The sequence below is a fragment of the Lygodium microphyllum genome, chromosome 7 (assembly GCF_053477565.2).
Source record: "Lygodium microphyllum isolate KBCC chromosome 7, Lygodium_microphyllum_v1.1.10, whole genome shotgun sequence".
NCBI lineage: Eukaryota > Viridiplantae > Streptophyta > Polypodiopsida > Schizaeales > Lygodiaceae > Lygodium > Lygodium microphyllum.
The window spans coordinates 95,419,413-95,440,869 of record NC_141141.1 but is presented as its reverse complement, the minus strand read 5'-3'; the positions used below and the strand labels follow the sequence as shown (position 1 = coordinate 95,440,869).

At 43.0% G+C, this 21,457-nt stretch overlaps 1 protein-coding gene across 3 annotated transcripts in view; it reads right to left on the bottom strand.

Moving 5' to 3' along the window:
- Positions 1-21,457, bottom strand: part of LOC148033718 (sodium/calcium exchanger NCL1-like) — a 190,993-nt gene that overhangs the window by 101,356 nt on the left and 68,180 nt on the right. For 2 of the 3 annotated variants that reach the window (XM_087681696.1, XM_087681695.1), the window contains exons 3-5: positions 13,119-13,841; positions 12,829-12,933; positions 4,014-4,207 (exon numbers count right to left, since the gene is read on the bottom strand). In XM_087681696.1, the coding sequence (XP_087537822.1) occupies positions 4,014-4,207; positions 12,829-12,933; positions 13,119-13,841 (1,022 nt within the window). The remainder of the gene's footprint in view (positions 1-4,013; positions 4,208-12,828; positions 12,934-13,118; positions 13,842-21,457) is intronic. The other variant, XM_087681697.1, reaches the window with a different exon arrangement.

Sequence of the window (21,457 nt, the reverse complement as noted above, 5' to 3'; positions counted from 1 at the left end):
GTTGAAAGTGCAGCTATTATAAAACAAAAGCTGATTCCGCATCCACAAATTCATGAGGAGATCAAGGATAAAGATGCCACCTTGTTTTTTTATAGCAGTTACAAAAGAGTGTTGAAAAAGGGAGGACTGGGTTTTGTCATTATGGATGCTGAAAATCGAGAAGTCTTTTCTAGAAGTCAAGAAAGTAAAGAGATATAAAGTAACAATGCAACTGAATATGCGAGTTTACATGTTGGTCTAAAATAGTGTATTCAGCTGGAATACAGGAAGATAGTTGCAATAGGAGATGCTATGTTGGTGGTCAAACAAGTTCAAAATGTTTGGAAAGCCAATAAAGATATTTTGAAGGATTGGTTGTTTAAGATAAAAGGCCTCATGAGGAAACTGCAAAAATTTGAAATTTGGCATGTTGATAGGGAGAACAACCGTAGAGCTCATGAATTGGCTGAAAATGCTATTTTCCAATATGTTGCGGCAATGAGGGTGGATAATCCTAGATATGAGGGCAAGGAGAGCCTTCACATGATTGAAGAGTTTCTAAAAACTGGGGAGCTAAAGTCATTAGCTGATAAATACAAAAGGTATGCCATTATCAGAAAGGCCAAGGCATATGTGCTCATAAATGATCAGTTGGAAGCATGGGGTGGTCATTTTGGTTTTGAGCTTACCAAAAGGAAAATTTTGTTAGTAGGACTTACTTGGCCTAGTCTAAGTGCTCATGTTGCTCATTGGAGTAAAAGTTGTCATGCTTGTCAATCCTATGCAAAAAGGATACTAATTCCAGAACCTGGTAAAGCCATTGTTGCCTATGGACCGTTTGAGAAGTGGGGTTTGGATTTTATTGGACCTTTGCCTGGTACAAAAATAGGAAAGTCTTACATCATTACTACAGTTGATTATATGAAGTGGAGGAGGAAAATCTAGGACGGCAACATGGACGCCTCGATGTCATTTTGCAACACACTATCCTTCGAGAGAAACAACCCCACATACATGCTATATCCGAGAAGGGTAGGGGTGGAGTTCAACCCTGACATCCACGGTAGATATGATTTCCCAAAAATATACAATGTAAATGCCACTAAGCCGGAGGACACCCTGACCTTCTCCGAGAACGACTTATGGGACTCAATTGCCAATTTTCTTAATGAGTTCACTTCTTGCCCAAATTCTATCTTTATCACTACCTGTAACTATCTTAGATTACTTAGGGTACTACTGAAACAGGATCCTACACCACAAGAATACCACCTCCTGCCCATACTTTTTGATCTTAATAACACCATAGATAGCTATGCCATGGCTAGGTTGATAATGCAAGCTGCCCTCTTACCATCCTTTTGCATGGCCCTCTTGGAGAACATGAACGACAGCCGCTTCACTAGGTGTAACCATCCATTTTTATCCACAACTTCTCTCCACGTTAGAATGAACCTAAAAGGATATATGCAGGGAAAAGGCTTCCTTAGCAAGTCCCTTAAGCCCCCAACTTCTTCTCATGACCATGATGACGAAGATTAGTTCTTCGTTACTTTCAAAGAAAAAAAAAGAGACAAAGGAAAATGAAAAGATTTTTAAAAAAAGGAAAAGAAAAGAGTAAGAAAACAAATAAGAAAATCACGAGAAAGCAAGAAATTCACTACGAGTGCCACGGCCACTGCACCTAGGGGTCCTCAAGTTAGGTGAGTCCAATGGCCTCGGTCGGCCGGCTCCGTCCCTAACCCTCTAGCCCCTTTTTGATTCCCATCTTCACGCTTAGGGCACATCAAGGGCAAGACATACCTAGGGAGGTCACACTCGCCTATGGTTAGATATATCTCTCTAAGCTTCACCCATCGCACCTCCCTTATGCACGAACTGGGTCCTCAAGTGTGGGACAACACCAAGGCTTGCTTGCAATTCGATCAAGCTCCCAGTTCCATTGGCACAAGCACATTACACCGCACAGTAAGGTAAATACACCCCCTAGGCAGCGCGCTTTTCTTTTCCTTTCAGGTAAAGATGAAGGTGACCAACCACCGATCTCGGAGGCCCCATCATCCACTCCGGTCTCCACCACTCCATGACTAATCTCCACAAGGCCCCATCATCGACCCACACAACCACCCCTCAACTCACCGAGCCCTCATCAACAAAGACCCACAAGTGCCATGGGACTGGCACTCGACTAGGAGGGGGTTTAATGTTAACCCCAGTACAGGACAAGAAAAAAGAAAAGCAAAAATCAATCCAAGAAAATTCCGAAATACGGACCAAATGAAGTTAACAAGAAGGAGAAAAGGCAAAATGAGCAAAGGCAACCTCAAAAAAATGAAAAAGACGAAAGGTGCATTTTTAAATGAAAGACACCTCTAAAATTTTGTAAAAGAGCGCCAGGCTCCCTCCTGTGCAAATTGTAAAATCTAGATGAGCATAGGTGAAGGGATAAGGTAAATAGAAGGGAAAAGGAAAAGAGGACCTTGGCCAGACGCCCAGTCATGTAAAAAAGGGAATGGCTGCCCAAAGGATTTAGGGCTTGTATATAAACTCAAAAAGTGAATGAGAAGCTCATTCTTGGTGTGTGGCAAAAGTAGCTCTCTTCTTTTTTTCTTCTCTTCCTCTTGCTTGTGCTTGTGCTTGTACTTGAGAGGAGTGCGAGAGTGTGAGGGAGTGTGTGAGGGTGAGGGACCGTGGTGGAGAAGCTCTCCGTCTTCTCCTCTCTTCTTCTCTTATCTTCTCTTCTCTTGTCTCACGCATGCAGTAATGGTGGATGGAGCTTCAAGATAGAGGGTTGAGCTTACTTGATCTCACATCACAAATCCTGGAGCTACCAGCGTGCTTGAGGGAGAAGGCTACTCATTTGGGCATCAAGGTAAACTCACTACACTCCTAGGATCGGAAGCACATTGGCTAGGTGAGAGATAGCCATTAGAGCTCACTTGAATCACTCGAAACAATAAGTGGTCCATGGATTTTGGCGGTTGAGAGTAAGCTCCCACTTCAGTTCTTGACAATAGGAGCTAGGTCCCTTATTACTGGGGTATGAATGTGGCAAGGTGTGGATGAGATGCAGCCTTGCTCTAAGAGTGGTAACGTGTGCCCATAGGCTCTTGATTTCAAAGACAATTATGCAATCCCTAGTCTTCAGATTAAGACTCATGGGGTTGTATGAAATCAAAGGCCAATCTTTGAAGTCAAGAGCCTGTGGACACAGTTACTATTCTCCAAGGATGGCTGCTTCCTCCATGCATTGCGAAATCATGTAGATCCCTCAACATCGAAGGGTGGCCTCCTGTAAGTGTTAGTTCCACACAACACATATTAACTAAGAGTAGTCATCTAGCTCTCCACACAAGGCAAGAATGACTGACAATCCGTGCATAGAGTTATTATGCAATGAAGCTCTTTGGCATGTTCCTTCAGATTAGCAGTGTCTCTTTAAATAGTTATATCAGCAACATGGGGGATCAGAAAAGCCCTAAGGAGAATCTGACTCTTGAGTTACGGTGGCCATCCACAGAGCTTGAAGATTGAAAACTTCCACACGAAAAGTTGTGCAATTGAAGTCGAGAGAGAGAGAGAGGAAAAGAAGTTTGCTGACTTAGGAGGAGGAAGGAAAGAAGAATGAGAGCAAGGGTACAAGGTGAGAAGGGACTGACACTTGAGGGGAATTTCCAACTTCTTACAATGGAAGAGAAGCAAGTCACAACTTGAAAGTTGACAGTGGACACTAACAAGGGTTTAATAAAGTTACAAAATACGAAAGGACAAGAAATCAACCATATCATGCTTCATGTTTTTATGTTTGCAAATGTTTGGTTTTCCTAAACACACAGAAAAGTTGCATCATACACACCTTGCCTCATACATACACAATTTTATTGCACTATCTTTGCATACACACCAAAAATATTTAGTACTATTGATCAATTCAGTTTAATAGTGTTATGCTACACAACGGACATAAATATTTTAACATAATAACATTCTTAGATTAACATTCCTAAGAATGTGCATTGATAAACTAGAATCACCTGGTTTGCTCATCAGTTGTAACTCCTGTTTCAAACAGATTGTATCCACGGGTCAGTGTCAGGTCTTTTGCTGTTCCATCAGGCCCAGATAAGTCACAACGTCCTGCGATAAGAGATCCAGCCCATGCTACACTTACTATTAATGTAGTGGACCCAGCAAGTACCCCTACACCTACATAGACCTCTTGTTGTGCCTGCAGTGTCAATGTTTAGAAATGAGAACATGAGAATATCATATAAAATAAGTATTTGATGATTGTGTGTTTGATGATTGCATTCTATCACAAATCTGTTTCTTTCAAAAACTGCAGTGTTTCTTTAAAATAAGGAACCTGGCCTTGACCCAAGCTATCTTGCAGCTGATTCTAGAGCTCACTGGTACAGTGAGAAAATGCCAGCAAAAATGCTGAGAGTGGGGTCCTATACTGGTTTCAGCAAGATCATTGTCTTGCTTGATTGTCCTCTCCTCACATTATTAAGATGATATGAATAAACAATAAACATAGCAAAGATATCCAAACTCACGAATACCAAGATCTTGGTTGAATTTTTTTGTCTATGTCATGCACTAAGTAACCTTTTTGACCATCACCACCATTAAGATCAATACAAGTAGTACTGTAGAGAGTTTCTTGTGTTAAGTGAAAAAAGGTGCATTACACATTAAGCCTTCATTAGCTCATTAAACAGCCCCAAGTCTTGAATGTACTTCGTGTGTTTCAGCAACACATAACCTAATTCCCCACTTTTTGGTTTGTTGCTCATCTATAAATAGAATGTGCTAGGTTATTTACATCCCTTGTGTTGCATTTTTGCACTAATATTTAAGTTCACTATGTTTGAGTCATGGTTGTACACTCCAAGTTTCTTTTGCAAACCCTAGCATATCTCCACATGCTATCACAGCCAGTGCTCTTCTAAAGAGTTACTTGACGCTATCGTGGATTACTTGGTTTGTTCTTGATTACACTATAGGTGAAGTACCAATTCACAATAGCTCAAACCATTCCATTTCAAGATCCTCTTGTGCTTTCTCAACTGGTCCATCTATGGAGCCTCTATTTTAATATCTTCTTCATCTCATATTTTTTTACAAGATGCATCTTAGTTAGAGCAGTTTGCTAACAAGACTAATCACCTCTCAATTGAGAAAAGACTATCCACTCCATACACTATGGAAAGTTCAAAGTCTTCACAATCAAGCCCAATGGCAGGTTCGCGCAATCCATCTTTGTGAGTCTGATTATGTCTATAGTAGTTCTTTAGTTATGTAGGAACTAACTATTAATCACCACCAAGATCCAAAATGGAACCAATATGGATTTGAAGAAAATTCTACAATCAAAGATGCACCAAAAGGTAATTCTTTATCTTCTATTGCTCGTTTAGGTATGAGTTTGGTGCTTCACATTCACCTTCACATGTCCCGCCCTTCCCTCCCACTATCACTTCACACTTAGATTCATCTACATTTATTCTAGAACCCTACTTTAGACCTACCATAGGTTATCAACTTTTAGCTCACATTATCTTTGATGCACACTTAGGTTTTAGGCAATCATTAGACATTCAAAAGGTATACCAATTTGCAACCTAGTGATTTATTGTTGGAAATGCCACCTGCACACTATGCACCTCCTCCATATATGTAAGCATGTTACACTCTATCCTCTAGTCCCTAGTTGTCTGGGAAATCGCCCTCTAGCACACTATACCACCCTCCCTGGTTGCTCAAATGCATGAATCTATTGAGCTAAAAATACATTGGCTTCTTTAAAACAATCCCAAACATGATTAATTAATGAATTTAACCTTTTTATTATAAAGAATATGTTCCTAGAGAGTATCTACATCCCATAAGCACAAACTTTATTGGGAGGACCTAAACTTTCTATAAATAGGCATGCTGTCCCCTATCATGTCCCAATCTCGATTTTGCAATTTGTAGGTGCCATATCTTTGCTGTCCACATCCCATTTGCTGAGGATATATCAAGGCCAATAATTTGGTCTAGGCCAAAATCTAACACTAGCGGGTACCATCTAGTACCTATCAGACATAACTTATTACAACTTTGGCCTTTGGCATCAACTAACATTTTGGGTTTGTGGGTCCCACACTATGAAAATAATAAACTTGCACCTCACATGTGCAAGTCACATTAGCACATTTTATTTAACTTTTGATTAAATGCTAAGCAAGCAATAAAATTTCACATCTTCATGGCAAACAACCTACCAAAGCATCCATTGCCGCTATGTGAAATACATACTAGCATCCTGGTCAAGCATGTGCACGTATTGCTTAACCATGCTCATGCCCTTCCATGTGAAATTCCTATCACTTAAACTTAGTTACAATGCACACACATGAATCATATCCATTGTCAAAACCATAAGAAATGCATCCAAATGCCAAAACCCAACACAATTTTGACCACTATGGCATTGTAATGTAGAAACTAAGCATAAATAACAACTCATAGCAATGATGTATGACATGATAGTCATGTAAAGCATACTTCAATTGCAAACCACATGTAACTTATGCAATTTGTACTTCTTTTGCATGACTTACAAATATACATTGCATACCATCCATGTATTCCATACATGCCTTGCAAATGTATATCACATCCAAATGTACATTCTATATATTCTATACATGTGAGAAACCTTGCAAATGTATAGTTTCAAAGCGTAGGTACAAACCATATATATCTACGTACCAGCTCACAATGACTAATACACTGAATAGTAATCACAATAGCATAAATATTGTCAACATACAGTACCTTGGATGCAAACCAAGTACATCCAAGATCCACTACATAACCGAGCTCTCCATTACTAGGAAAGTAGAGATGCAACCTCTCCAATGAGCATCAAGCAATACTCTGCACCTTCTATGCTCAGCTGAGCCTGAAAGAGCCCAATCCAAAGTCTACTATAACCAAAACACATCAAGGTAAAGTACAGCAATAAGGATGATCTACTAGTCAACCTCCTCCATCTAGTTGCATGGGAATTTGTATACTAACAACCATACCAAGATACATTTTTGTATACATTGGATGCATTAATAGCTACATTTCCCTCATGACCAGCACTATATGCAGCATTTGCATGACTAGTATTAATACCATGAGTCCTAAACACAATGGGCTACATATATGCATTGCCAAACTTGCCCCTTTGTGCCGCATCATCATGCCAACATTGCTACCATACATGGGATTATACATATTACTAACCAAATCCGGATACATTGAGCCTTGCACACCATGTGTTGGTTAATGCATACCATAAGGAGTTGTGCCATACATTCCCATATGCAATCCTTGACTCACCATAGCATGAAAAACAGTGCCACCACCAAAGTATCCTCAGTGTCCCATCATTGCATGCATACCCAAATATCCAAAACCCATTGGATTGGCACTACCAAGATGGCCTTGCATATACATCAATTTCTCCACTCACATCCTTTGCTTATGCTCACCACCCACATTTGGAATATCATGCTACTATATTAGCTCTACCTTTGGTGCATCTTAGTGTCCCAAAGCTCTTTAAGACAAATTCTTCTTATTGTCTTTTTTGCTACCCTCCTTCAAGGGATTCATAAAAGCATATGAACTGAGGATCATTTGCCAATTGCACAAGCATTTCAACCATTGTCCTCACCTAATCTTTAAAATAGTCCCCAATTTTCTCTTCCTCTAGATGGTAATCATCTTCAAGAGACTTGGAGGGACTTACATATTGGTCTAAACCAACATCATTAGCTTGTTTTCTATACTGCGTGCCTTGTCCAAGATCAAGCATTGTTTTCCCCCAACACTTTGTGAATTTTTAGATTGAGAGGCATCATCCCTATTGAACCCATCTCACTATCTAAAGACATTCTTGCTGTAATACTTAGCTGAATACAATTTCAGCACTAGAGGAAAGCTTTTGATCTTCAATCAAGTGACTTGAGCCCACCAATTCAAGAGAACTGTTGACGGTGTCCCGACAATGAAACTATAAAACCAACTTTTCTTCTTGGAGAGGGTCATAATGACCTAATTAATCAACAATTACACCAAGCACAAAGTTCACATAAACTAAAAATTCACACTTTCACTTTAATCTTGGAGAATGGACGGCCTATTGGCCCCAAAACTAGTGCCCCTTGCAGTATTTCTTTAGCTTTTATTGCAAATGGATGGCGTACAATTGAGATCCATGATCTCCTCCACTAATCCAAATACCTCTTACTATCAAAACTGACTAGTAAGCCGTCAAACCAATTTTTCTCTTCGTTTGCTTAGGGATTGACTTTCACCATGCTCCTTGAAAGACAAATTAAGGCCCAAATCTGATATGGGCTAGCTTGCCTCTTGGATCTCCCTAAAATTCTTTAATTTCAGCGGCTAGAATTCAAGTCCTAGGCCCTCAATTCTAAGCACACATCCCAAGGTGAGTGTCAAACCCTAATTTCTACTATAAGTTAGGGTTTACAGTAGATACTTTCCAATATCTCCACCTCTAATGACTCAAATGGCTGGATTTTGTTGAGATAGCTTGAGAGATGACTAGAGGATGAGAGAGAAATTTCAGAGTTTCATCACCAAAAAGGCTGAAACAATGCTGCTGCCCTCCTCAAATAGCCATGAAACCTGTCACCTATAACTTAAGAGCACCAAAAAGGGTGTTGCGCCCTCTTGTATGCTATCATGTGCACCAAAAGAACCTTGGGCTGCTATCACCTATACCCAGAGAGCTCCAAACTACTAGCCCCTACTATAGGAATAGTCTGTGGTGGCTACAAATGACATCAGGAGCATCTCTTTGCTGCGATCCCTAGTATAAGTCACATGCAATATCTGTCTACAGCAAGCAACTGCATCTAATGTACATCAGCGGCTGCATTTCATCAGATAGTAGGCCGCCCTGCTGTTCTTGCCCATTCCCATCCTGTCCACAGAATACCAGCAGCTGCATTTTGCAATTCTAGGCATCAACAGCAAGAATATCAGTTTGGTCCTGCATTTCTACTCTAGACATGCCACCCAGCAGTTGGCCTGATTGCTGCCATCTTTCACAGACATCTGCATTTTCAGACTACTGGTCATCCGTACACTGCTGCCTTCATCAGCCCTCATTGGATTTCAAACTGTCGCCGCCTACTTAGGATCTATTCAAGTACAACACACTCAAACACCCCCTCCATCAGCCACCTCTACCCTGACTTAGGGACATCGAGGTTCAAAGCCCACAACATTCTAAATTTTGTGTTCTCCGTGTTGTCATACACAAGTTTGAGGCCCACTCATTGTATCACCTTCATATTCATTATTCATTCAATAGCATTCAGCATTCTACAGATTGGGTTCTCCATGTTGTTGTACACTTGTGTATTTCTGCCTTTGCCTTGCCATTTCCTTACACGTATCAAAGCAAAGGTGCTCAAAGAGCTAAAGATTCTCATCCCTCATGAAGAACAAAGTTGGGCTGTCCAAAATGCAAGGATACCTTTCAAGTTGTCTTCCACATCGTCACCAAAGCATTCTCCCTTAGAGCCTATGATGATAGCTGCAAGGGACTGCTATTCACGACTATCCCCTTCAAAGCCGATGACATCAGGAGATATGAGGGATTTGTATTCTCAATCTGGAATGTATATAAGCACTAGTAATGGAATATGATGATTTTGATGCACAAAAATGGGAAACATCAAGTTGGAGCAAGCTTGGATGCTTTCAATCCACCTCACACAACACCTTCGGCATACAATGAGCCTACAACCTAGAGGATCTTGTACGTCAATCAAAAATCCATGTTGGTGCAGATCACAAACCCCCAACAGAAAGAGGACACATCAAGTTCATTTTTTTCACCAAACATGATGCAAGGTATGTATGGTTCAAATTTTGCAAATCCTTTCATTCCTCCTCCTAAAACATAAGTTTCGGGGACAAGTAATCATGAAGACCCAAACCCATACCAATATGTAAATGTAAGAAGAGGTGATTATAAAAAGAGATCAAGTAATACCTTTGCGTCTCATACTCACTCTAATGGTTTTGCTTTTGGTGCTTCATCATCACTAAATCCAGTTTGAAATTCACAATTTCAATTACCATCCATTTCAAACCTCCCGTTGCAGACACATATTGCTTTGTTCCACAATTTACCGCACCAAGGAGTACCACACTAATAGGCAAGCATCCTCAAACTCCTATCCCTTAGCCAAGTGCCTTCAATGCAACAATGTTGGAAGTTAGACCCCTAAACCAAGCATCGACAAGGACCTACACACAATGGTATCCCATCCACATGTCAACATGTAGCCACACAATTCGCCAACATGTCAATTATCCCATTGCCAACCTACACTTTTTCACCACATGAACCACACACTAGTTAGTCACTTCACTTGAAGCAAACTCCTAAAGTCACCATGTCAAGCACTTCTATATTGCATGTATCATGTACCCACTCAATTTATGCTATGCCACCCACTTATCTGACTCCTCACACAACCATCCACGCATCTGCATCAACCAAGAATGCATCACCAACAATAGTCGTTCAACAAGCCTAACTTTAGCACTTAGTCAAATTGATGTAGCAAGTCTTGGATTCACAAGGCTTGTGGGAACTCATTCAAGAGTAGGAATCCCAATCTAACCCCAATGGGTCTCATGTGAGGTAGTCTACTCTTGGAATAGCAAAAATGCCATAGCCATCGTCGAACTCATACAGGGTCTTAGACTAGAGTTTCAGTCATAACCCCAATTACTAACCTTCAACTAATTTAGAGCAAGTCATTCCATAACCCTAATTACTGACCTTCTATGAACTTAAATGACAACCCTTGCATTTCACAAGGTTGTTCAATCACGTTCACAAGAAAACCCATCTTCCCTATTCAAAGGCTACCTTGGCTTCCACCAAACACACAAGTTAGCAACATTTCCCCAAGAAAAATAGCTTCTATCAACATTGCCAAAAGTTTTGTCATTTTGATGTTGATGATGAGTGTCATTTAAGATAAGGAGTGGCCACAGTCAACTATCCATTCATGTACTTGCAAATTCTTGGTGTGGTATAGTGGATCGTAGAGACCCCTCCATTACTCAGCTCAGATGTTGGTGACACTATCTAATGTCCCACCACTCTTCCCACTAGTAGGGCTAGCCTTAGCATACCTTCACTTTACAATAACATATTTGGTCTGCCTCCCCTTTGGGAGTGGGAAACCCTTCTGAACCCAAAAGGCACAAACCACACATAACCATAAAAGCATGTGATGCACTTTCATTGAAATTGAGGTATGCATGTCTTGTGGTCTCCTGTGGTACTTATGCTCCTTTCTTGTGCTTTCAGTTTGGAACTAACCCCTAAAGGACCTACCATTTTGATTGGAGCAAAGACTTGGATAGTTTTGGCACTTCCCTTCTCCCATTATGACATGGGATGGCCATTTTCTAGCTTCTCGTCCCAATTCTAGCCTATCCTCAACCATCCGAATCCTATCCCCTTGTTAGAGGCCCCTTTGATGGTGACAGGGAATGGCAATTCTAGTCCCCATCCGCGTTCCTATTCCCATTTCAAAAACCCATTGCGTGTCACTATGCCTTCTCACTTGCCCCTATCCTTTACACTCTGGACCGGCATGTAGGTTTCTTCTCCCAAGGTCGGGCTACAACCTATGGTGGCCCTTCATTTCACATGTTTTCAGTTGGATATGCATATCATTTTTCTTGTTTGGGTGCTTCTCCCGCCATCAAGATCAACATGTTGGGATGAGAGGGGATACTTACTTCTCCTTCCACCATCTAGTGGTGAGAGGGGGAGCTATCCTTCTCTTCATACTTACAAGATCTTAGTCACATCACAATGATTCGTTCATTCCATTGTATCATCCTCTGCATCTTGATGACTCATGCTTGTAAAAGGATGCTTGGGCAAGTGAACTATTTCCTTATGGGGGCACTATCAATTGGTAACAGTACACTTTGGATAGCGTTCTGTTTGAGCATAACTCTTGCCATTACCCCTTACACATCTCCCCATGCATTGGCACTATGTCTATGTAAGACAGAGGGCATTGGATGAGGGGAAAACGTATATCTGCAAGCACCCATTTAAGGATGAAAACTCCTTGCATTTATGCATACCTCTCTTTTCCTCAGTCACAAAAGTGTCATTGAATTTTTTCATTCAGCATCATTCATTCCCTTCTTCATTTGCACTTTGTCTGAGTTCATTGTGTTAGTCCTAGTCATACACTCTCTATGTTTTCTGTGTAAAACCTAGTGTATCCTCGCACACCTTGTGTTTTTCTTAAGGATAAGTTTTGCAACACCTGTACCGAGGAGTTTATTTATGCACCTTTATAATGAAACATGCCAGCAATGGGATTCTCCTTTTATAGTGCCTATAACCTTTATAATGAATACCTGCTGGATATATGAAAACCTTCATTGTGTTTTACTATGATCTGCTTTGCATTTTCACGTGCAGTCTCACTTTTTCATTGCTTTGTGTACGAAGTTGTTTCCAAGTTTACCAAACTCTTTGACTACAAACAAGTATGATGTATATTTTGTTTATGCTCATGATTTGAAAACCATTGAACACAAACAAGTTGCATGCTTGATTCAGGTAGAAAACCAAGGGTTTTCAACAGGTAAATGGTGATATTTTTTGTTGGATTGATGCTACTTTTCTGGTTGGAACACATCTCATGTACATGGTTAGAAGCTCTTATTATACAAAATATCAGACCAATTCTGCACACAAAATTGTATCACAACAAAAACCTCTTGTATGGTGCTTCCTGTTCCTGAAGCAAATACGAGAGCCGCATCTGGAAGAGCACCCAAAATTGGAAGAAGAAGCCCACCAATGACTCCTGGGTTCATTACCTGCAAAAAGCTGGCACTTCAAAATGATTGCATATTCAACACATGCTGTATAAAATCTGAAATCTCTGACATATCAAGCATGACCCAGACTAGCATGTCTGTTAAAGGGAACTTTATAACAACAAGCGGTCTTATCCATTAAGAATCATTACCACTGAGCTAAATTCAGTTGGAACTTATTCTACCTCAAGTAACAGTTCGCTTCCCTCTGAAATCAGTTTAGCAGCCATAAGCAAAAGGTAACCATAAACAAGAATAAGAAACAGATTTCCCATGAGACTGTTTGAACATGGAAAGATCCCGTAAGCTTCTCTGCACATATCTTCATTGGCAGATATAGGTGATATCACAGTAGGAATTGAGCTGGTTGAGTTTGAAATCTTAAATTTTGAAGCCGATGTGCTAGAATCTGCGGTGAAATTATGTTTATCAAATCCCATGGTTCTCAGTGTAAGAGAGATATCTGAACGATCTTGTGTGGAAACATCAGGCTGAGTCTCAGACACCTTAATTTTTGAATAATCCAATGATAAATTCAGTCTGGCTACATCGTCTGCCCATGCTGGAGCACCAATCAAATCCAAACTTGCAGATTGCAAGAGTATCAAACTGCTAGCAAGAAGCAAGGAATGCCCAATTCTTGAAAGTAGATACTGATTCCACATTGGCAGGAACGGAATCTCAATCACATTTCTAATTCCTGGTGTGGACATAATTGTGCCACTCAACAAGTCACAAATACTCCATCCCTGTCTAAACATACGGTATCTGTTCCACTTGTTCTTATGTTCAATCTTCCAATGAGAACCCTTTAAAAGCCTCTCCTCCTGCTGAATACAGGAAGAAATGAATGTCTTCTTGGATTTTGAGACCCCACAACAGCCTTCTTTTGCCATCTGCAACCCTAGCTTCAGAAATAAATTTGAAGTATTAGTCTCTTCATGTAAGCTTCATACAGAAATTTAGAAAGTTATCCTATGAGAAACTTGAGGAAATATTTCAGATCTAGCATAGCCTGCAACAAGCTCAATGCAACAGTTCTACACAAAATCAAACATGTGAAAACAGCAAACATTGCGAAAGAACAACAAACAACATTGAAACACAGCTATCTGTATGGATAAAATATTATCAATTATTAGAAACAACATGGAACTCAAGCACAAGCAAGAAGTATGAGGTTCAAAGAGGAGTGACCAGGCAAAACAAATAGATGATAAACCTTATGCAAACCCCTTGAGCAATTAAGGTATGTGTTCAATGTTGTTTGCTCTAAACAATAGTTAACATGAGTGCCCAAAGCTAAGAACAACTTGAATTCTTGGAAAAATACAAGGACTTTTTTCAAAAGATCTTCCTTACTAGCTTTCCTAAAAAAGGCCAAAAGGCAAAAATCTCCTCCACCACTCCGTCTCTAGATATTGATATTGTATGAAGATCTTCTGCCCTCCCCTCTCTTCAACTATAAAAAGAGGGGGGAGGCAACTAGTGTATCAAGCAATCATTTGATACTAATAGAAGTGTGCTCTTGCAAATCTGCATACTTCTGTCTCTTCTCACTCACCATTACTATCTTACTTTTCTCATTCCGTCTCCAAACTTCTCTCTCCTTCTCACTCCAAACTTCACTTCTCTCTCCTCCTTCCCTGCCTCCAAACTTCGTCTTCCCCAGACTTGTCTGTCTCTACCTCCAGACTTCTCCTCTGCCTCCAAATTTCTCTTCTCAAACTTCTCTCATCTCCAAACTTCTCAGACTTCTCTTCTTTGTCTCTGTCTCCACACTTCTCAAACTCTCCTCATCCCTAGACTTCTCTATCTTTGTTTCCAGACTTCTTCGTCTGTCTCAAGACTCCTGTGTCTCCAAATTTGTCTGTCTCTCTCCAGACTCAGTCTGTCTCCAAACTTCTCTATCTCCGCCTCCGATCATCTTTGACCTCTGACTCCCCTTTTCTCCTACACTACTCTCCCTCTTTGCTAGACCTTTCTACCATGCCCATACCCAATCTTCCCTTGCCCACATTTGGATCTACTATACACACTTCTCGTATGCAAAGTGGGCACTCTCAGATTGCATCCAAGTGTACTCCACTTCATCGCCCTATCCACCCTACCCCCATTACATGCCTTCTCCATCTCCTAGTACTACCACTCCTTTTGCCACGGCCAAGAATGCCGCCACCGATAAGACTCATTTTAAGGGGTCAAATTTTACCACTTGGTCGAACTTCATGCAACAAGTGCTCGAACTTCAAGGACTTTGGGACCTCGTCGTTGGTACCAAGCCTACCGACCCTCAATTAGCTGACCCTAATCACATCTGACAATGGAGAGCCTGCAATGCCACAACCAATGTTGAGTTAATGCAGGGGTTGCTTCCTGAGTTCCACTCTCAATTACAGCATTTTCCCCTTGCATGTAAGTGTTGGAGTCATCTCATTGACTTCTATACGGCTCAAGATTGCACTCAACGTATCAATCTCAATTTCGAGATTCAAGAGTTTTCCATTAAGGGATAATTTGAAAGTCAAGTTGGCCAAATATTGGCGGTTACTCACTAAGTTTGCTACTATTGGCTCCCAAAGTAAGACGATGATCAGATTGCGTTCTTCTTAAACAGCCCTTTTTTTTTTTAAGTAAAATGTGGCTATTTATACTACTCAAAAAAACTGATTACAACAGAGTGCTCATGCTCAACAGACTAGCTAGAGCTGATGCAAAGTCACAAATACATCATGTATACAAGCCTCTCAAGGCAGTCTGGGGGGGATGGGGGCAAGAAGCCATGTCGGGGGGTGCCAAAAGATGACGTACCAGTGAGACAGTAGGGTTGGCGGGGAGGAACACAGAGTGAACTCGGCAAACATGGAGAAGAGAAGAGTAGAGAGAAGAAACTCTGATGAATGGAATGATGAAGACTTGAATCATGGAGTGAATGTGGTATAAGGGAACAAGGGTGCCGTAGTACAACCAATATTAAGAATATTAAAATAATAGGATGAAGTGCTAGATATCGAGGGTGTCTCAAAGTTGCAACCACATGCTTATGTTTTAAGAAGGCCTTTCTATGCTTCCACTACTAATCGTTTCCTTGGCCTTGGGAATCATTAAAAATGTTCATTAGAAAGAATACATATTATTAGGAAATATAGTAAATTTAGATTTTCTTTCAACGGAACATTATGAACCTCGATGCTTGCAAACATATCTTTCACACTCTACTATTCAAGGATAGTGATAGCATCTCTAGTAATCAACATTGTCTTTCCTTATAACCTATTGGCATTTGCTTACACATGTGCAACTACTTTTGCAATGTTCTTATTTGTCTCCATTTTCTCTAGAAGTGATTTAATGAAGCATTCTTCTCCTCTAAGGTTGGACTTATTTACACATCCTCTACCAACTCTTATTCCTTGTCTTTGAACTACTTCAATTCTTGTTTAAGCATTTGCACTGATGAAGACAACCACGAACCACGAACCATAATGTCCTCCCGAAGGGGTGTGAGGGTAGTGGAGAGGCTGGAGAGAAGAGGTGACGGACTGAATGAATCAGCTGTAAGAAATGAATAAAAGAGTGGCCTATAAATAGGCACACTCAGTCTAGGATGGCGCCCCTTTTTGGGGCTGCAAACCCTAAACGCAAAACGCAAAAACACAAAAACACAAACTGCGGGTGAAGGGTGAAGGGTTTCTCAACATCCCCTCTCAGGCCCAAAAAGGGAAACAAGAGAAGAGTGAGGTGGATATGCAATGCTACATGCTGAAGAATGCTCATACAGTAGGTGCCACTTGGACAGTGTCCCTCGTGGGAAAATTGTTCACTTGCCCAAGCGCCCTTAGTACAAAGATGATGAAAACATGCAATGCATAGGAGGAATGTCAGACTTTGTGTGGTGCCAAGAACCATAAGGATATGCTCATACTCTATCTCGGGAGGAAGCTCCATGCTAACCAAGTGACCAAAGCAAGAAGAGAAGAGGAGAAAGAAGATGTAGAGGATCCCTAAGATCCAAGATTTCCACCGGAAAGGGAACCTGCAGTAAAGAACAGTAGACAGAGTGAACTAGAGAACCTGAAACTCAACCTTAGGAGAGAAGCCACTAGCTCCATGCATCCATGCTGGAAGGAATACAAAGGCCTCATCACCAAGTCGCGGCTGAACCTCCAAGGTCCCGATCTAGGTGGTACCTGAAGATCCTGGGTATCAGTAGAAGAGATGACTGGTCGAAGACAGCCACCCCAAGAAAGTAAAGGATAGGTAAAGAACTTCATGTGGAGTAGGTTCCCCCTCTGAGGTGGGAGGTGGAGGGGCCCCCGCTGAAGTCAAAGAAAATGTAGATGCCCCCTCTGAGGGCAAAGAAATAGCATCCCCCTTTGAATCCCCCTCTGAAGTAGATAAGAAATCCAAAAACTCGTGGATTACGAACTTCGAAATGTCTGATGACGAAGAAAGTGCCGCCAATCGTGCCGAAGAAGGTATCTGGGGTGTCGAAGAGCTCCCAGAGGTAGCCTCTCGAGCCTAAGTAGTCGAGAGTGAGAAAGGGTGGGGCTCAGAATGAGCAAGAGGTGGGCAACAATCGTTGTCTCTTAGTGGAGCAGACTGGGTAGCCGAAGAAGAGAAAGGAGTCGAGCAACCACTGTCTCTCGAAGGAGCGGATTGATGAGAAGACGGTATCAAACAATCACTCTCTCTCGATGGAGCGGACTGCAGATCCGTAGGTCGTGGAAGCCACTGTACCTAAAATAACTGGGAGAAGACTGCCACTGGCATAGCGATGATCTCCACAAGGTCGTAGTGCCAATCGATCCTCCATGTGCTCGAAAGAACTTAGTGCACATCAGATGAGTCTTATTGCCTTGAGCATAGTACTCTGATAGCCGATACAGAATGATCTCTCTGGCCCAAAAACGAGAGGTGGCAAACGTAGGCAACAGGTGAGAGAAAGACTAAAAACGCAAGTAGGACAAATTGCAGGAGAGAGAGAGACTAAAAACGCAGGAAAAACCAACAGCAACAGTCAATATGCTGAAATCAGCTCCGAATAGTGTGGTAGGCTGGAAACAGGCACCAAATTGTTGTAGACAGCAATGGACAGCTGAAACTGCAATGTCCTCCGTGAAAGGGGTATGGGCAGCAAGCTGAAAACACTTGAAACCTACAAAAACGAGATTTTGATGTAGCGGAAGAAGAAGAGAAGTGGATGCCGAACCCGCCACCGGTCTTTGCCTTCACTAGAGTGGAGGATCTTCACTGCTAGGTGAGCAGATCCAGCTCTGATACCATGTCAAAAGATAACGTACCAGTGAGACACTAGGGTTGGCGGGGAGGAACACGAAGTGAACTCGGCAAACATGGAGAAGAGAAGAGTAGAGAGAACAAACTCTAATGAATGGAATGATGAAGACCTGAATCATGGAGTGAATGTGGTACAAGGGAACAAGGGTGCCGTAGCACAAGGAAGATGATGAAGACAGCCACGAACCACGAACCGCAATGTCCTCTTGAAGGGGTGTGAGGGTACTGGAGAGGCTGGATAGAAGAGGTGACGGACTGAATGAATCAGCCATAAGAAAGGAATGAGAGAGTGGTCTATAAATAGGCACAATCAGTCTAGGATGGTGCCCCTTTTCGGGGCTGCAAACCCTAAGCGCAAAACGCAAAAACGCAAAAACGCAAACTGCGGGTGAAGGATGAAGGGTTTCTCAACAGGGGGTGTATCACCATCTAGGGCTGCTTGCTTGCATCACGAAAAACATGTCTTGGCAGGCCCAAGTACACATGAAATGACAACGGAGCTCCTGACAAGCCCTCGACTCGCCCTGCACCTAATCCCAACGGCCGCGGAGTGGATGACACAGATCCAGAGCTCTACTAAGGTCGCCTATACTGAAAGCCTCTCTCCACCAGAAGCCTCCTAACGCCACGCCTTCCAGATATGCCATTAAGTAAGACTCCTTATAATCTCCCATACCTCAGAGCAGTCTGTTGTGGGCTCCAGTACCTAGCGGATGGATAGAGCCTCCAAACCGACCACTGCACATGACCCTACCTCGATGATGAATATCGTGTCCTGCATCCCGGCCTCATACAGAAGGTGACGGCCCTGGTTGACTACCTAGCAATAGAAAGCTCCCCATGAGATATATCCAAGGCTAGGTGCTATACGGCGAAGGATGTGGCATGCTCCTCTCCACATGAGCTGCACCTCCTCACACGACCAAATTGCTTTGGGGTTTCCAAAGGCTGTTCTGTGCAGCACTTACAACCTCCCTCCTGCATCTAGGTAAGCCAACTTCCCACCGCCAAGCCTCCATGTGCCACCAGCCATAAGAAATAAGAAACCCTCATTGGCCTCCAATTATCCCATAGGCGGCGCCAAAAGGTCCATCGGAATGGCTCCGTGATGCTGTGCTCCGCCCATTGCCTACTACGTAACGGCACCCAATCCCTATTCTCCTGCATCAGTACATGTCGGCGAATCCTGGCAGTGTATTCCAAGAACCTCGGTAGCTTCTTGGCAACCACAGTGGCAGGCCATAGCCACTCTCCTGGATCCCGCTCTAGCTCATCAAGTGCTCTGCTCTCCTAGATCCAAAGGCGCCACTCCCTGACCTCCCTCCAAAAAACATAGGGGTCTAGTCACCATGTCTTCCCCTGAAGACCTGGCACCCAAATCCTCCTCCACGAAAGGGTAGCTATCCCCTCATCTTGCTGCTCTCTGTCAAGGGCCAGACACCCCCCTCCTAAACGATGAAGAAAATCCCCTGCGGGGCACCGCCCACTCTACCTGCCACCTGTAGGGGGATGCCTGCTAGTGAAAACCTAGCGGCCCATACCTCCCCGGGCTCTATCGGTTCTCATATCAAGGAAGCAAGCCAATCCAGAGGTATCGCTGCGTCTATCTCCCTTCTCAACTCCACTCCTCTCTGGCAGCCTGATACACGCTACAGCACCTCCTCGTCCGCAATCCTGTATACCTCCCACCAATTCCTGATGGTACGAGCCCAACTGGCCTCCCAACCATCCCACTGGATGTGGGGGCGCTCGCCATTCTCTGCCCCTTCCTGATCTTTGACCTAGGGGTTCCAGATCACTGGCTGACGGTCTATCTCCTCCTGGCAGCCTGGGGGGCTCTAGATTAGGGCCTTACGTAGGCTTTGCCACACGCGGAGTAAGGTGCGTAGAAAAGGTGATCAGGGGGGGGTGATCTAGGCTGACATGAAGATCCATCTCAGGGACGGCCTCCACTACCCGCCAAGTCTCGTTCTACAATCCTGAAGAACCTCCTGCAATAAGACTTTCCAGGTCTTCCCACCTGGTGTGAGGCCGCAGACAACTAGCTTTCCCAAGAGGGCCATACTCCGATACTCTAGGTCTATGATCCCAAGCCCTCCCTTTGACCGATACCATATGATGGTCACCCACGTCGCCTTAACCCCGAAAACCCTGGAGCCATCTGACCCTGACCAAAGGAAATTCTGCACTAGGCGGCGCAGCTGCCCTACGCAGGATGAGGAGAAGCACCAACATGAGGCGATGTACCAGGCCGTCACTAGGTGGACTTCATTGACCACCAGGGCTCGGCTTGCTAGTGAGAGGTGAGCCGTGCTCCAATAGGTCAGCTTCCTCCGAATAGAATCAAGGACACGAAGTAACTGCTGGGTAGGAGTGATGTCGAGTCCCACCTGCAACCCTAGGTACCGGATGGTCTACCCTCTGCTCACCCATCTAAATCCTAGGTGAACGTCCCACACCATGCTAGAGTCCGGGTCTGTGAGGAAACCAACCGACTTTCACTAGTTGATTTTTGCTCCCGCTGCAGAACAAAACACCTCAAGAGCCAGCCTCACTCTTTCCTCATCGTCCTCTATGTAGAGTGTTGTATCATCTACATACTCTGAGTCTAACAACTCAGTCTCCTCTCTCACTAGAAGTCAGAGGCTGCATAATCCGCTCACATGCGACCTGAGAAAGTGAGACATCGCCTCTACAAAGAGTTGGAACAGGTATGGAGCTGGGGGGCAGCCCTGTCAAACCAATCTCTCCAGTCGAAACTCCTCCCCTCGCCTTCTACCTATGAGGACCCTACTGGTGGCCAATCTGTAAAGTGCGGAGACCTCGCGGATCCAAACCTCCGGGGGGAAATCCAACCTCACCATGATACCCTCTAGGAAATCTCAGTCCACCCTGTCATAAGCTTTCTCGAAATCCAAGAGTAGTATGGCCTATCTCTGCCCACTGTGCTAAGCCCACTTTGTTGCCTCAAAGAAGGTAAATACATTGCCTAGGATGCTCCTATCCTGGACAAAACCTATCTGCGTGTCATGGATGATGTCTAGAAGCACGGGGCGTAGTCATCTACCAATCATCTTTGCCATTGCCTTATAGGCCACTGACAATAAGGTGATCGATCTCCACTGGGAAAGCTCCAACCAGTCTCCCCCTTTGGGGAGAAGACTGATAAGGCCTACCGAAAGACTCCCTGGTATTTGTCCTGAAGTGAAAATCTCTTGGAAGGCCA